The following is a 16,597-nucleotide window of genomic DNA, read 5'->3' on the forward strand; positions in this document are numbered from 1 at the left end:
TTTTTGGGGATCATTTATGTGATCATCTTTTTTTCTATTTTTTTTTTTAACTGTATCTTTTTTTATATAAAATTAAACCGGACAATCTTTTTATTGCTACAAATGCAATACTCTGTAATATTAGGTTTTAGGTGTTAGTCAGGAATACATATATCCTGTGATTAGGTTATTTGATGTTAGTCTTATTAGTAGGTAATCATTAATCTTTCAACTTAATTATAATTTCAGAAATATCAAGTTCACTAATATAATCTTAATTATAATTATCCTGGGTATTATAGTACAGGAGGGTTATTTATTCCGCCTCAACTGTTTCTCCAACTCAAAAACTCAACATTTTTCCGGCAGCCGCCGGGGAAGACATTTTTATATGAAAAATCTTTTAGTGAAGTGAATCAAGCAAGTATAGCTTGGTCGGTTGTCTTTAAAGTGTTAAAATATTTTTTTACATTTGTTGTGAGGAGTATTGCATCCTTAAGAGAATTTAACTAATAAAATTGGAATTAGAATTTCAATAAATGCCATATAAAATGAATTTACTGCTCCCTATAAAACCAAGAATCAACCATAATTTCTCATTTAGATGCACAAGTAATAAAGGTATACAATGAATCATTAATATCATACTAAATGCCAGTTCTAAATATGGCGTCTTATTTGGTGTTTAGATATTTTAGTTGTAAAATATATAATTTTTTTAATAGCAGTGGAACAAAGACTAAAGCATTACTTTTCTTCATTAAAGATGTATAAATATGCAATCTTAAAACATTAACTTGATAATAACAAGGCATAATATTAAAAAAGTAGCATCTAGCTCTATAGTCGCATTAAAAAATTTTTGACAAATTAATTTTTAGACTAGTTAGATAATAATGAATATTGCTTATTTTGAATTAGAGATTGTAGTTAGAATTAAGATGTTTCAAAACTTAAGGAGTTTAAGATTATGACGCCAGATATACATTTATGCACACACATAAAAACAAGGATGGTCACATATATCAGAAGCAAAATATGAAATTGAAGAAATTAAATTGAACAATCAAAGAGATGGATGGATGTATCATATGTGTTCTCAAAAATTTTTGCTGAATTTAATTTTAATACAATCGATTTGATTTTATTTTCTTAAACCAAATAAATATTGCAAAAACGAAAATTTCTAAAAGTTTGAGAAAAGACTAATAGTGCAACCTTTCCTAATTGATTCTGTCCCCTCTTATCCATGTTTTTTACACCTTTTTGTGGGCAACTAATATTGATCAACTTTGACACCAATCACAGTGGGTCAAATTTGCCAAAAGTTTAAAGATTTTTTTTTACCTCGTCATTTTAAATAGTCTGTTAAAATTTAGTTTAGTTAATCATCAGTGTGGATGTATATTAATTATCCTTAATGATCTTAAAACTTGAGATCCCTGGTTTTTGATAATATTAAAAGAAAGGTCTTATAAAATATGAAATTCTTTAAAAAGAATTAATATTATTAGATTCATATATTATTGTATTTTTTATTAAATCAGCCCCACAGTGAAGTGGTTAGTTTATAGGATGCAAAATTTTACACGGGGATATACTCCCTTAAGAGATAGGCAATTTCAGTGTTACTAGGATTAAACCAAATAAACAAAAAATATGCTTTATATTTTAAGATTTTTAAACTATCCTTTAATCTAGTACATTTTAAAATCTTGATAAGCTTTGTACACTGCAAAATTCTTAGCCTTACCATTGCTGATATTTTTTTAAATTTTGAAATTATATTAAAATCTTATTCAACCATCATTCATTTTATTTCAGAGGAATATAGATATTTATAAATTTGTTTTACTAACAATATCTTTATCCCTAGCGAATATGTATGTGAAAATTAAACTTTTATTAAAATATCTATTTGATTATTTTATTTTGCCGACAAAAAATAGCAAGTCTATAAAATATTCTCATATTTCTTCTTGATAACTAATGCTTTTATCCCTGATAAATGTAGATATTTATCTCTATATTTTGCACCTCCTGATATACTCATAAGCCCTGACATCAACAACACAAAAATGCAATCAAGACGAGATGGCCGAAAATTTTGGAAAAATCTGATCCAGGATTTTAGTGTAAACTTTTTTTATCTTTTTCTAATGAACACGAAGTCAATGAAGTTGAAATAAGTTTACCTGACGTGTTTTTTTTACCTTAGGTTTACTTACAGGTACCTTTGATACAGGGTAGTCCCGCAGGATTAGGGCACCATAGTTAAAGGCCCATCATTATTAGGGACCCCTGTAAATTGTGGAAATAAATTTACCTCCCTAATTTTTTTTATGGTTATGTTATTTTATGTTTATATTGACAAGAGTTTTTTTTGCAAGAAACTTTATGCCCCAAAATTACCCACGAGGATTTATTTTAAGATGTGAATAAACAATTAGTATTAACCATGAAATAAAATCCAGCATTGTTAAATGTAAAATATTTTGGTGCACAAATTGAAAATTATGGGCTGTAAGAAGGTGTGGGAAGACCCTTCATTTCTCTTTTCCTCAACACTACATTTTCTTTTTTAGTAGCGTAGCTAATAAAAAAATTTAAAGTTAATTTTTCATACAAAAAATTTTATTTTTGAAATAATAGAAAAGATAGAATATATCAATAGAATAGTTTAAAACCTGCCCAAAAGAACCAAGGTGCAAACGAAAGACAAAATAAGAAAAATGGACTCATAACCAGGTTATTAGCATATAAAATATTCCCAATAAAACTTCCTTGTGTATTTTGTCATTCTTGTTTTTTATCTTCCCCGTGGAGATATAAGAGTGGGGATAAAGTTAATATAGTCAAACACAGAGGTGTCATAAAACTACTTATCATTTAGTGAATTTGTATTCTTTGTCAGGTTTATTAATTTAAATGTTGCAATATTTTTAACCAAATCAATGATACAATTATACGTATAATGAATATAAATAACAGGTTGATTGTCTACCTGTCTTTCTGTATCTCGCAAAATAATGAGCTGATATGTTTCGACTTACCAAAGCTGGTTCTGAGGTCTCAATGTAATTGGTATCCTACAGAATTTGGGTGTTGATAAAGATAGATAGTTAGAGCAGATAACATAAATGGACTTACCAAAGCTGGTTCTGAGGTCTCAATGTTATTGATACCCAGCAGAATAGGACTGCCAATGGCCAGAGAAGCTGCCCAGCAAATAGTTATCACTAGGTAGGCACGGCCTAAAAAAATATTTTTTTTTAATAAGATTTTCCTAAATTCTGACAAAAATGTAATTTAATCAATTCACATATAAAAATTTTTATTTATGTTTTGTGCAGGAATTTAAAAAATAAGACAATGGACGATTAAATTTTGTGATGGTAATAAACATAATTAACCCTTCTGAAGACTAAAATTATTGTTAGAAACGTTTTGCCACAGCTATTTTCAACCAATCAATTCAAGTAACCAAAGTGTTTTCCTTTAGAAGACTTAATTTGTTATCCATTGTTTTTTTCCCTTAGAATTCAGATATATAAACTAGCTTGGGGCAAAACCAACTTTTGTTTATAAACAAAGATATTTTTCCTATGTTTTTTTTCTGTTATTTTATTCATACTCATAAATTAGATTTACGCAGAGGAGTGCACATAGATGATAAGAGAAGGGGGGAGGGAGGGTTGAAACGCTGATTTATCCCAGTATAAAATATATATACAATAGAACAATTGGTGAATACCCCCTCTTTAGATTAAAGATTGAACATTTTGGAAACTATTGGTTTGGAACCAATAACCAAAATTCAATAAAAGTACCCCAAAAGCTATACAAGTTTTTAGAAAACGAATATGAAAACGAGATCCTAGATTAAGTTACATCCTCTCAAATTGTACAATAATATATTATTTATTGTTTACAGTAAATAGTATTTTAAACAAGGATGACAACATCCATGAAAGCAAAGCACTAAAGCGGTAGGATAAACGGACATTAATTAACACTTGTTAGAACTGAATAATCAGAATATAAATGTATAACAGCAAAATTGTAAGGAAATCTTTTAGAAAAACTGCTTGATATAGGATAATGTTTAGGGACATATAGGACTTGATTATAGAGTTGCTTCGCTTATAACTTATACTTTGTTATCCCAGGAATCAATTTACTAAAAATCAGGTAAATCGGATGATTAAATCACATACAAATTTGTTAACTACTAAAGGAATTACCATGCAAAGTTTAAAATCGATAGGACAATTCTAACATGCCTAAATTAACGAAAAAAGCTCTCCGTCTGTGACGGACGTACGGACCCACCCCAATTATAGAAAAGCTTCGCTTTTAAAAATACCTGTGTTTTTTCTGTGTTGGCTGTAGCTGATTGGAGAAGTTACCGCACAATACCTAAAAAGATTTTATCAATATATATTATTTATCATTATTATAAATACAGTTGATTTTTACTGAATATTCATCTATAATTATATAAGACTGTTTTCATACACATACATATAATTATGAATCTAAGTTTCTTATGTAAAAGTGTATTTTTTACCTCATAGGTATAGTAAATTGACAAAAAATACTTTTTTATATAGCCCCAGCATATTTTTTTCTTTTTCTTATACTTATTACATTTATTTTTATTTATATAACACCATAAATTACTTTTCCACTTGGAATTATATTTTACCTAGGTATTACCTAATCTAATTACCTAGTTAGTAGTTATAAATATATAAATAGTTATAGTTATATAGAGAAAAGTCTTTAAATTTTCAGGAATAACCAAACAATTGTAGTGTAACTTGTGATGCACCTTAGGAAAACGCCCAAAGCTTTGAATTGCGGGAAAAGAGTTAGCTAGTAAGATAACATAAAAAGAAACATAATATATTTTCATTTCTTCTACTTTTAGAATATCTTCAAATTACCAAATTCATCTAGCATATTCTGTAAAAGCACCAGACATGTCAAATTTTCAAAATTTTCGTAAATCAGACAAACCAAATGAACATTACACTTACATAATGATGTAGAGTGTAAGGAAATATTGTAATATTGTTGTATTTGGCTCACATATTCATACTTAGCAACATCAACAGGGATAGGACATTACAAGAAACTTTTGTCATGCAAATATATGCAAAATTATTATTTTTTGTTAAGGGGAATTAAAGAACCCCTTTCGTCAATGTTTTTAGCTTATTTTTGATTTACTGAAAAGGAGGTTATATTTTCAATCTTTCATTGATATTTCCCTTCATCCCTGGATATAGCATAACTATTTCCCCTAGTAGTTTTTAAATCTGACAAGTAGTGACAAAACCTTGTCTAATCTGAGTTTTGACAGGTTTTCCTCAGGTTTTAATCTGCCCGCCCCTCATCAATCAACTCTGACATTTGATTACATTTCGTCAGATTGTAATCTGACAAAACCTGTGTTTTTGCGCAAAAAGGTACTAAAACTCAGATTACTCAGGATTTGCCGCCAAATTTTTAATCTGTCAGGGGGGATTTCAGATTATAATCTGACGAATCTGACTCAATGTGAGCAAAGTTCAGGTGATTAAGATCGTAATCTGTGATTAAATTGACCCTCAAAATTTGCCCAGTTAATCCCTTATCTGACATTTGATGACAAACAGTCATACTCTAACCTGACATTTGATGACAAACAGTCATACTCTAATCTGACAATTGATGACAAACAGTCATACTCTAATCTGACATTTGATGACAAACAGTCATACTGTAATCTGACATTTGATGACAAACAGTCATACTGTAATCTGACATTTGATGACAAACAGTCATACTGTAATCTGACATTTGATGACAAACAGTCATACTGTAATCTGACATTTGATGACAAACAGTCATACTGTAATCTGACATTTGATGACAAACAGTCATACTCTAATCTGACATTTGATGACAAACAGTCATACTCCAATCTGACTTTTGATGACAAACAGTCATACTCTAATCTGTCAATTGATGACAAACAGTCATATTCTAATCTGGCATTTGATGACAAATGGTCATACTCCTAACTGACTTTTAGTGACAAACAGTCATACTCTAATCTGACATATGATGACAAACAGTCATACTCTAATCTGACATTTGCAGACAAACAGTCATACTCTAATCTGACATTTGATGACAAACAATCATATTCTAATCTGGCATTTGATGACAAATGGTCATACTCCTAACTGACTTTTAGTGACAAACAGTCATACTCTAATCTGACATATGATGACAAACAGTCATACTCTAATCTGACATTTGCAGACAAACAGTCATACTCTAATCTGACATTTGATGACAAACAGTCATACTCTAATCTGACATTTGATTGCAAACAGTCATACTCTAATCTGACATTTGATGGCAAACAGTCATACTCTTATCTGACATTTGATGACAAACAGTCATACTCTAATCTGACTTTTATTGACAAAAAGTCATACTCTAATCTGACATTTGATGACAAACAGTCATACTGTAATCTGACATTTGATGACAAATAGTCATAATGTAATCTGACATTTGATGACAAACAGTCATACTCTAATCTGATATTTGATGACAAACAGTCATAATCTAATCTGACATTTGATGACAAACAGTCACACTCTAATCTGACATTTGATGACAAATTGTCATACTCCTATCTGACTTTTAGTGACAAACAGTCATACTCTAATCTGACATTTGATGACAAACAGTCATACTCTAATCTGACATTTGATGACAAACAGTCATACTCTAATCTGACATTTGAAGACAAACAGTCATACTCTAATCTGACATTTGATGACAAACAGTCATACTCTAATCTGACATTTGATGACAAACAGTCATACTCTATACTGACTTTTAGTGACAAACATTTATACTCTAATCTGACATTTGATGACAAACAGTCATACTCTATACTGACTTTTAGTGACAAACATTCATACTCTAAACTGACTTTGAGTGACAAACAGTCAGGTTAGAGTATGACTGTTTGTTACTAAATTTCAGGTTATCGAAAGACAGGTTAGAATATGACAGTTTGTCATTAAAATTCATACTCTAATCTGACTCATAATGATAAATAGTCATACTCTTTATAAAAATAATGATAGCAATAAATTCTACAAAATACAATATTAATTACACAATATATATAACAACTATAAAATTAAGTGATGGTACTCTTCAAAAAATTCGGTTGTTCTAGTTGTGCAAATGGGTCAACAGAAGTAACTATCATAAAAGATTTTTTTATGGGACAATCTTTTAATTAAGTTATTCTATTGAAAATTGTCAAAATTATCTCTTTCTTGGTTTCTCATTTCTTTGTTTGTGTGTTGACTGCATCAAAAATGTTTTAATGTAGTTTTATGATTTTCAAAACCACTTCAACATCAGACAAAAAATATTATCAACAACCTGACATTGAAGTGATTCTAAAATTTTGTGGTTAATTAATTTTTGGCAATAGAAAAACTAATTAGAAATAATTACATATCATCAAATAATATCTAAAAATCTAAAGGTATAGTTGCATGAAGTGCATTTAAAAAGTATGATGGCTAGCATAAGTAACAAAAATACCATCTAACATGTCTAATTTTGTATTAAAATGAATTTCAATCAATTAGGCACCACCCAAATACTGTTTTTGTGAAAGCAGGACAGCCATTTATGTTGCATATATCCAAGAAATATGGTTTTCAAGTCTTGATATTTTTAAAACTACATGGTAGAAAATTGAAATTATTTCAAATATATGTCCTATAAATGAACTATTAAACATAAAAAATAAGCAGTTCATAAAATTCAAGTTTAAATGCAATTAGTGCAACTACACCTTTGATGCAAAAAAATAAGGAAAAATTAAATACTATTAATTAGACATCTATGAATATTAGCTAACATTAACTAAACAATTTATTAAACTAAATAATAATAATATATCTGAAATTAGAAAACTAACCAACAACGAAAATACACCATTTTTTTGTTTGTTTTTGTAAATGTAGAAAAGATTAAGATTTACATAGTGCTATATTTTGAAGTAGTTTCTATATCTTTTTAATGCTAATCCATATTTATTTATAAAAATTTTTAAAACTTTTAGTCTGTATGTAAATTTTTTATGTCCCTATGACTGTCTCGTGTCTGCCTATATAAGTATGTCTTTATATCTGCCTGTCCATCATATCTGACCCTCTGGCTGTCTTATGTCCGCCTATGTATGTCTGTCTTTCTGTCAGTCTGTACATCTGTCTAAATATATGAATGTCACTCTGTCTGTCCTTCTGTCAATGGTCTGGTTGTCCATCAATCTGTCTTTCCCCTTTCTGTAAATCTGTTAGCTCATCTGGCTGCCAGTCTGTATCTCTGCCTGTTTGTCTGTCAATATTTCTATGTATGTTTTTCTGTCCATATGTCTGTTTGTCTGTATATCTTTCTGTCCATCTATAACTGTCCTTCTGTCTTGTTTTTTCTGTATTTATAACTTTTACAAATTGAAATTTTTTTATACCTTCAGTCTGTATGCTCACTTTTTCTGTCCCTTCTGTCTCTTTATTTGTCAGTTTGTTCATATGTCAGTCTGTCTGACCATATGTATGACATTCTGTCTGTCTGTCTTACCAGCTATCTGACCATATGGATGTCAGTCATACTGTTTGTCTTACCAGCTATCTGACCATATGCATGTGAGTCAGTCTGTTTATCTTACCATCTGTCAGACCATATATGTAAGTCTGTCTATTTCTTCATATGTCTGACTGTCTGTCTTAAAACCTGTCTGTCTATCCTTTTGTATGGCTGTCTGTCTATTTGTGGATCTGTCTGTCCATTTGATTATCTGTCTGTCTGTTGAAAGTTCTCTGTCTATCTTTGTGTCTGTCTATCTGTATTTCTGTAAGTCAGTCTGTCTGTCTGTTTGTCTATAATTATATATGTCTGTCTGTTTGTCTTTCCATCTGTCTATTTTTCATGGTGTCCATCTTTATTAGATTTGTATTCTTGTTTTCTGTATGAACTAAATTTTAGTTTCACTAGGAACCAGGATCAGACAATAGATGATAAAGGAAGGAATAGGTTGTGCTAAAATCCGTAAAGGTGAGAGTTTTAAGGCTTAAAAATAGTAGTAGAAAACCGATAATATTTATGAAATATATGTATTTCTTATTGAAAAGAACTATAGACAATTTTTTTAAGATAACATAAATTTTTATCATTCTACTACTGTTTCTTACTTAAAACTACTCACAACCTTTACAGATTTTTAGCGCAACCTACTCTTCCCTTAATTCAAACACCTCAATTACAACTGAACAATAAGCCCTTTTTATAGGTTAGTATTCTAACAAATAGGTTTTGATACTGTTGGTATTTTAAACCCAATCAATATTTTTAAAGAATATCCAAAGATTTTAAGCCAACAAAGTAAACATAATGTGGACAGAGAAAAAAAACTTAATATTTGGGGAGAGAGAGGATATTTGACTGTAAATTATATTTTTACACTAGGGTAGCGAAGGATCTCAAAAACGGATATGGTTACACTTTGCAGTGATTAGTTTTAGGTCTAGGGAAGAATCTTAAATATTTGGGAGAAGAGTATCTCCTAACTTTAAATAAAAAAAGCCCCACCCCCCCCCCCCAAAAAAAAAAAAAAGAAGAAGAATATTTTAGAGTCTTCTAGGGGCGTAGTTACTAGTTCTAATATTAAAGTAAAAGGATCTCCAACTATGTACCTTTCAGTCTGTTTGTTAAAGTTTAGATTCTCAGAGGTCCTGGAAGTGTTTATAACTAATTTGGGGGAAGGTACCAACACTATCTCAAGAGAAATGCCCATCTAAAAAAATAACTCCTCCCCCCCCCTCAATTTTTAAAAAAACTATAGCTAAAATGGTAGGGTTGACTTCCCTCTGGCCTCTAGTAGCGTAGCTGCTAGTATATTGTTATGGCAGAAAGACAGAATAATTTAACTAGTATTGATCCAATACTGTATCCTTTGATTTTAGGAATTTAAATGTATTTTTTCAGGGATAAGACAATGGCCGAAAAATTGATGCTCATAAGTCCCAAATGATGATACACAAAATTACCCCTTCTGTAGATTATAATTAGTGGTTAAAACATTAGGACACTCGAACAATAAACCAACCAATTACTAATTCATAAAAGTCCCCAAAGATGTTGTGCCAATGAATGAGAAAACATTATTAAAAACCTTTGGGGACTAGTTCAATAAACAGTTAAATGTCCCCTCCTACCCTTGTATGCATCTCACAAAGTTTTAACAGGAATTCAAGGGATAGGTCAATGATAATACATTTATTCATTTCCCCAATGATTGTAAACAAGATATACTACCGTAGAATGAATTTATTTGTTAAAAAGTTTTAAATGTACCAGTTTAGAAAAAAAACATCCAAATTTAAGTGTTTGAGCCAGCGGTAGAATACTTTGGGTACCAGCATAATTTAAAGTCCAATGTCCCCTCCCTCCTTATTACAATAATACCAAAATTTTGTAGTACGCTTTCTTATTCATTCCCTTAACACTTTGAGTACTTTTATTAACTTATGATTAGTCAAATAATATACTAGCAGTTTCCAAACAATTCAACCCTACTTTAGAATAAAATTATTGGTTGAAAAATTTAGACTCTGCTAGTTAAGAAAGAAAAAAATTCAAGTGTCTGAGTCAACAAAAAATAACTTTGGGTATCAGCATAATTTTTAGCCCAATGTCCCCTCCCTCCTTGTTACAACAATATCAAAATTTCATAGCACAATTTCTATTCGTTTCCTCAACACTTTTTATTGAACTTTGATTAGTTAAGTAATATACTAGCAATGTCCAAACGTTTTAACCAATAATTATATAATTTAGAAGGGGTATATTAATGTATCGTCCATTGTCCTATCCCTTAATACATATATTTACAGATGACCTTGATTAAAAAAGGTCCCTTTTAATGTTTAGAAGTTTCTTGAAAAAAGGTTGATTCTAAGCTGTGAGGGATTATTTATAGTATTCATTATAGACAGTTTACCAAGGATATTTGTTTAGCTTCGCTTCTACAAGTAAGAGCATCCTTTAAAAATCAGCCCCTCCCCTTTTTTTAAAATTATGAAATCTTTTTTTCACCTGAACATTTAAAAAGGACTTTTTTCTTATCTTTGTTGTGTGTGTTTTATAAAACCTATCATTTATGTATGAACATACATACCCCAATTCTATAGAAGCTTCGTTTTTAACGAGAAAACAAGGATGGTAACATACAAAAAGCGAAGCTTCAAAGTGACAGGACAAACGAACATTACCACTTGTAGAGATCTAGAATAAAATTGAATGTAGATCCATAGGATTATACTATGGACGGCTGAACCAACCCCAATTATACAAAAGCTTCGTTTTAAAACAAGGATGACAACATCCATAAAAGCGAAGCATTGAAACGGTAGGACAAACGGACACTATCACTTGTATAGTGTCAGAACTGAATAATCAGAATATAAATGTGTAAGAGTCTAAGAAAAATTGTAAGTAAATTTGTTGAAAAACTGATGGTACAGAATAATATTTATGGACATACTTACATTTTTTGGACTTGATTATAGAGTTGCTTTGCCTTTAATATTGTACTTTGTTGTCCCAGAAATCAGTAGATCACATAAAAATTTGTTGTTAAAAAAGTAAAAAAAATCAACATGTTTAAAATGGACGTATGGACATTCTGGTAATGATCATAGAGTTGCTACGCTTTCTAAATCGTACATAACTACTACAGGAATCACCATGCAAAGTTTAAAATCGATAGGACAATTCTAACATGTCTAAATTAATGAAAAAAGCTATCCGTTACGGACGGACGGACGGTCCGATCATAGTTATAGAAAAGCTTCGCTTTTAAAAACAGTAATAATAGCCAGGGATCTAAAGGGATAAGACAATGGTAGATAAATTGATGTATATCACCAATGATGATACACAAAATTACCCCTTCTGTAGATTAGAATTACAATTAGATTACAATAAAAATCAATAAAAGTCCCCAAAGCTGTTAAGTTAAGGAATAAAAAAACGTTATTGTTAAACTTTGGGGACTAGCACAATGTCCCCTCCCTCACTAAATAGTAGAGTATTTTTGCATTGATAAAATTTTTATAAGGGAAGCTTTTCTAAAATTCAGGTCCGTGCGTCCGAACTTCCATAACGGATAGCTCTTTAGGTTAGTTTAGTCATGATATAATTGTCCTACCGATTTAAACTTTTCTCCTTACGATTTAAATGATTAATGTCGTCGACTATATAGCTCTTAAAATGATACTCTTGGCTGACATATTATCCACAATCTATTTGCCAGGGATATTAGAGATTCAATTTAAATTCCCTTTCCACAAACTAATTATGTTTATCCAGGGATCATAGGGGATAAGACAATGGACGGTATATTATGATATTAGAGGGAAATTTTAGACTGTCAATTACACAAATACTTAAAGTTTTAAAATCACGTTTATCTATTCGTTGGATTAAAACTTTAGGTACTTTTATTTGATTTTGATTGGTTAGTTCTTTAAAAGCTTCAAATGTTTCAACTTAAAGTTAATCTTCAGAAATGGTAATTTTGTTTATCACTTAGTTGTGTTCGTATTATCCCTTAAGATCCATGATAAAGTTACCCCTTCTGTAGATTAAAATTATTGATAGAAAATGTTTTTCTTGTTAAATGCGTACTTTGCTCTTAGTTTGATTTGTTTTAATAGAAAATCTAAGTTGGGTAGGGATAGATTAATGAGAAGAAAAAATAATATTTGCAGTAAATTGTTGGATATCAATAATACAAAGTAGCTTGATGTCTGTCTGTCCGTCTGAAGCTTAAGATCTCGGTAACCACAGAACCGATCGGATTCTACTCTTTAGGGTATATACCTATTGGTCCTGTGGTGGTTTTAAGTTATTTTCTAGGGGGGGTGGGACACCCCAAACCCCCCCAAAAAATGAAAGTCCCTAGAGGCTAGGGGCGAAGCCGCTAGTTTATATATATTTGAGGTATATGCATATTAAGAAACAAACTTATTTTCTTCTCTTTTAATTACTTTAAACTTTAAAATATACCAGCGGTTGCAAACCTAACATTTAGGAGCTAGGGAAGGGAAGAAAATAGTATAAAACCATCGCAGGACTAATATAAAGTTTTCCAAAAATAGAGAACTCGATGGGTTAAGTAGCTTTAGAAGTCTTAAGCTACAGATATAACAAGGATGACAACATCCATAAAAGCAAAGCTCTGAAAAGGAAGAACAAACGAACATTAACATTTGTAGATTGTCAGAACTAAATTAGCAGAATATTAATGCATCAGTACAAACAATATTGTAAGTAAATTTGTTGCAAAACTGCACAAATAGATGATACTGTTTAAGGACATACTTACATTTTTGGGACTTGTTTATAGAGATGCTTTGCTTATAACATTATACATTGTTGAAATAGGAATCAGTTTTCAAAAAATAAGAAGAATCGAATAATTTTAACATACAAAAATTTGTTATCAAAAAAGTTAAAAATTGACATGTTTCAAATGGACGTAGGGACATTCTGGTATTGATTATAGAGTTGCTACGCTTTCTAAATTGTACCTAACTAATACATGAATCATCATACAAAGTTTGGAATCGATAGGACAATTCTAACCTGTTTAAATTAACGAAAAAAACTAACTTTCTGTGACGGACGTACGGACGTACCAACCCTAATTATAGAAAAGCTTCGCTTTTAAAAACATTACTTCTTTATATAATAGGTTACGTCAAATAGGAATTATGAGAAGCTACACTTTAAAGAAAAATCATATCAGGGAAGTGGTTTAGGAGATCCTTCGTTACACAAAGACAGACACGTAGACATCTTGTTACCTTTACATGACATAATCAAACTTGTTAATAATAACATTCTTATTGAAAGTTTAACTTTTAGTTTTTAGAATGTTTGTCTCTGCAGAAATAATTATAATAAATGCATATTGTCAAATGGTCACAAATAATGTGAAAACCTAACCTAATATTAAAACAGCGAAAACAGTAAAAGTGTCTAACTATGACGTCAGAAAAAATTAACAATTAACCAATGAGAGGCCGCTATATATTTTACCATTGTGATTACTGGCTTCTCATTGGTTAATTGTTAATTTTTTCTGACGTCATAGTTCCGACACTTTTACTGTTTGGTATAAGATCCAAGTAGTAATATATTCATTATGCTACGATAAATTGTTGCAGCCGAACCCTGCCTTTTTCTCCTCACATTGTTACTCCCATTTTTCTAAAACAGCTAATTATACCAAAACATGTTATTAAAACTTAACTTAATTTAACTTAGATTATGGTTATGAATATGGGAACTGACACATTTATTGCAGATAATCTAAACTAACCTTTATACTTTATTTTTTTGGGAGGGTTATAAATCAGGGATACGATTTTAAACAATTTTGCATTAAATGAATATGGTTATTTTAATTTGCCTAAAAAATTATCAGAGTAAAATGTTACACTTGAACGGGTCTACCTTCAAACTAGAAAAGGTTTGATTTAAATTTTAAGATTTGTGACTTTATCTAATTCACTTATTTATCTAATAGTTTATGCTTAAGGTAGGGGAAAGACAATGGCACATAAAATATTTTCCAGTATGGTTTCATAACCGATTAATATCCAGTGGATTAGAACCGGTTCTCAACCATACTTAAAAATCATGTATCATAGCGTATTATATCCAGTTTTTTACAAATATAAAAATGTATAATCATAATATTAAAACCAGTTTTGTTAGCCGGCGTCTTTGGCATCTCAGAGCTAGTTTTAATCATATAATGCGTTCAAATGCATTGTAGAACCAGTTTTATATTTATTTCTTATAATACCAGGTTCTTAACAAGCCCCCCCCCCCCCTCCCCCCAACCCCACTTCTCCATGGTTACGAATTTAATCTGGTAATACTCGTCCCATTTCCTCATAACTATACCCTTCTATATTACTAAATGTTTGGGTTGGTATCATATTATAATATAAAAATCACCGCAAATATAAGTATTAAATAAATAAAATTTGAACAAAGTAATACAATTCTAACCTTAGGATTCTTTCAAAAATTGCACTTTGATTTCTTTTTAGTTTGTTTGTTTATTATTATTTTTGATCTTTGGTGAAATGGTGATTATGATTTAGCATTAAAAACCACGACATTTTTATATTCAAAACTTATTCATTATATTGATCATACAATGTCGAGATTATTATTGCTAAAATATCTTTTATGTAACTGCAAAATAAATCAATTAACAACTTTGTTTTAACATATCTGTTAAAATTAACTTTTACTTTAAACAAAACACATATCACAATCTTCGAAGTTCACGCTTTGCAGGTCAAGCCAATACTAGCCGCTAGCGTCATATGCCTCCCTTTTTACATTCCGAATTCCTACCCCCATTTAAGATGAAAGGCAATACATACATCAGAGAGAAATTCAATTATTATCAGGGATCTAAAGGGATAAGACATTAATGTGATTTAGATAACTTAAAATCATATATTTTTTATCTACTCTTTAATTTCAGGGATCTTAAGGGCTAAGACAATCGCCGATAAATTGATGTTCATCCCCAATGAAGATACACAAAATAACCCCGTCTTTAGATTACGATTAGAGGTTGAAACGTTTGGACACTCAACTAAATGAACCAACCAATCAAAATTTAATAAAAATCCCGAAGTAAGTTAAGTCAAAGAATAAGAAAACGTTATTATAAAACTTTGGGGGCCAGTGTAATAAACAGCCCAATGTCCACTCCCTCCCTGAAATATTTAAAATATCTACTCATCCCTCTGGCCGTTCATCGAGTCTTGATTTTAAAAGACTAAAAATGTTAAAATAGTTATTTCTTTCATCGTATTATAAACCGCTATCCGCGGATATAGAATGTACAATTATAAGATTAAAACTAGTTTTTTAGCCCCGAGGTGCCGAAGTCACGGGCTAAAAAAACTGGTTTTAATCTTATGATTGTACATTTCTATATTCGTAGAAAGCTGGATATAAAACGATGCGAGACATAGTATTTTTCGTATGGATGAGAACCGGTTCCTATCCACCGGATTCGAATGAATACGAGAAAAGATTGTATCCCCAATTAGAATAAAATTAGCATAATATTTGAATTGTAAACCTAGATATTTAATTACATCCAAGAAAGGTCACAAGGCAAATAAAATAAAGAGTAACTGCACTGTTGATCAACAATTTTTTGGCTGGAAAAACATAGTTTGAAATTTTTAGGACAATTCTAACATGCTTAAATTAATAATGAAGAGCTATTAATTACTGACCCGACGGTTTGAAAGTCATACTGGAATAGATATTTATCGCATCATATTATAGACAGACATATTTGCCTGTAATTGTATATTATTTCAATTTGATGCTATACATGACTTTTTCAGTATGGCTTAGAACCGGTTCTTATACAGCAGATATAAATCGATTAAGAAGTCATACTGGAATAGTTATATAG

The 16,597-nt window shown here is 30.4% G+C and overlaps 1 protein-coding gene across 1 annotated transcript in view; it reads right to left on the bottom strand.

Annotated features, from left to right (window-relative positions):
* Dop2R (dopamine D2-like receptor) overlaps window positions 1-16,597 on the bottom strand; it is a 62,967-nt gene that overhangs the window by 24,063 nt on the left and 22,307 nt on the right. Inside the window, exons 6-7 of the mRNA XM_080172369.1 lie at window positions 4,346-4,398; window positions 3,130-3,233 (exon numbers count right to left, since the gene is read on the bottom strand). Coding sequence (XP_080028495.1) covers window positions 3,130-3,233; window positions 4,346-4,398 — 157 coding nt within the window. The remainder of the gene's footprint in view (window positions 1-3,129; window positions 3,234-4,345; window positions 4,399-16,597) is intronic.

Source organism: Acartia tonsa, chromosome 9 (genome assembly GCF_053477335.1).
Source record: "Acartia tonsa isolate MP-2025a chromosome 9, ASM5347733v1, whole genome shotgun sequence".
Lineage (NCBI taxonomy): Eukaryota > Metazoa > Arthropoda > Copepoda > Calanoida > Acartiidae > Acartia > Acartia tonsa.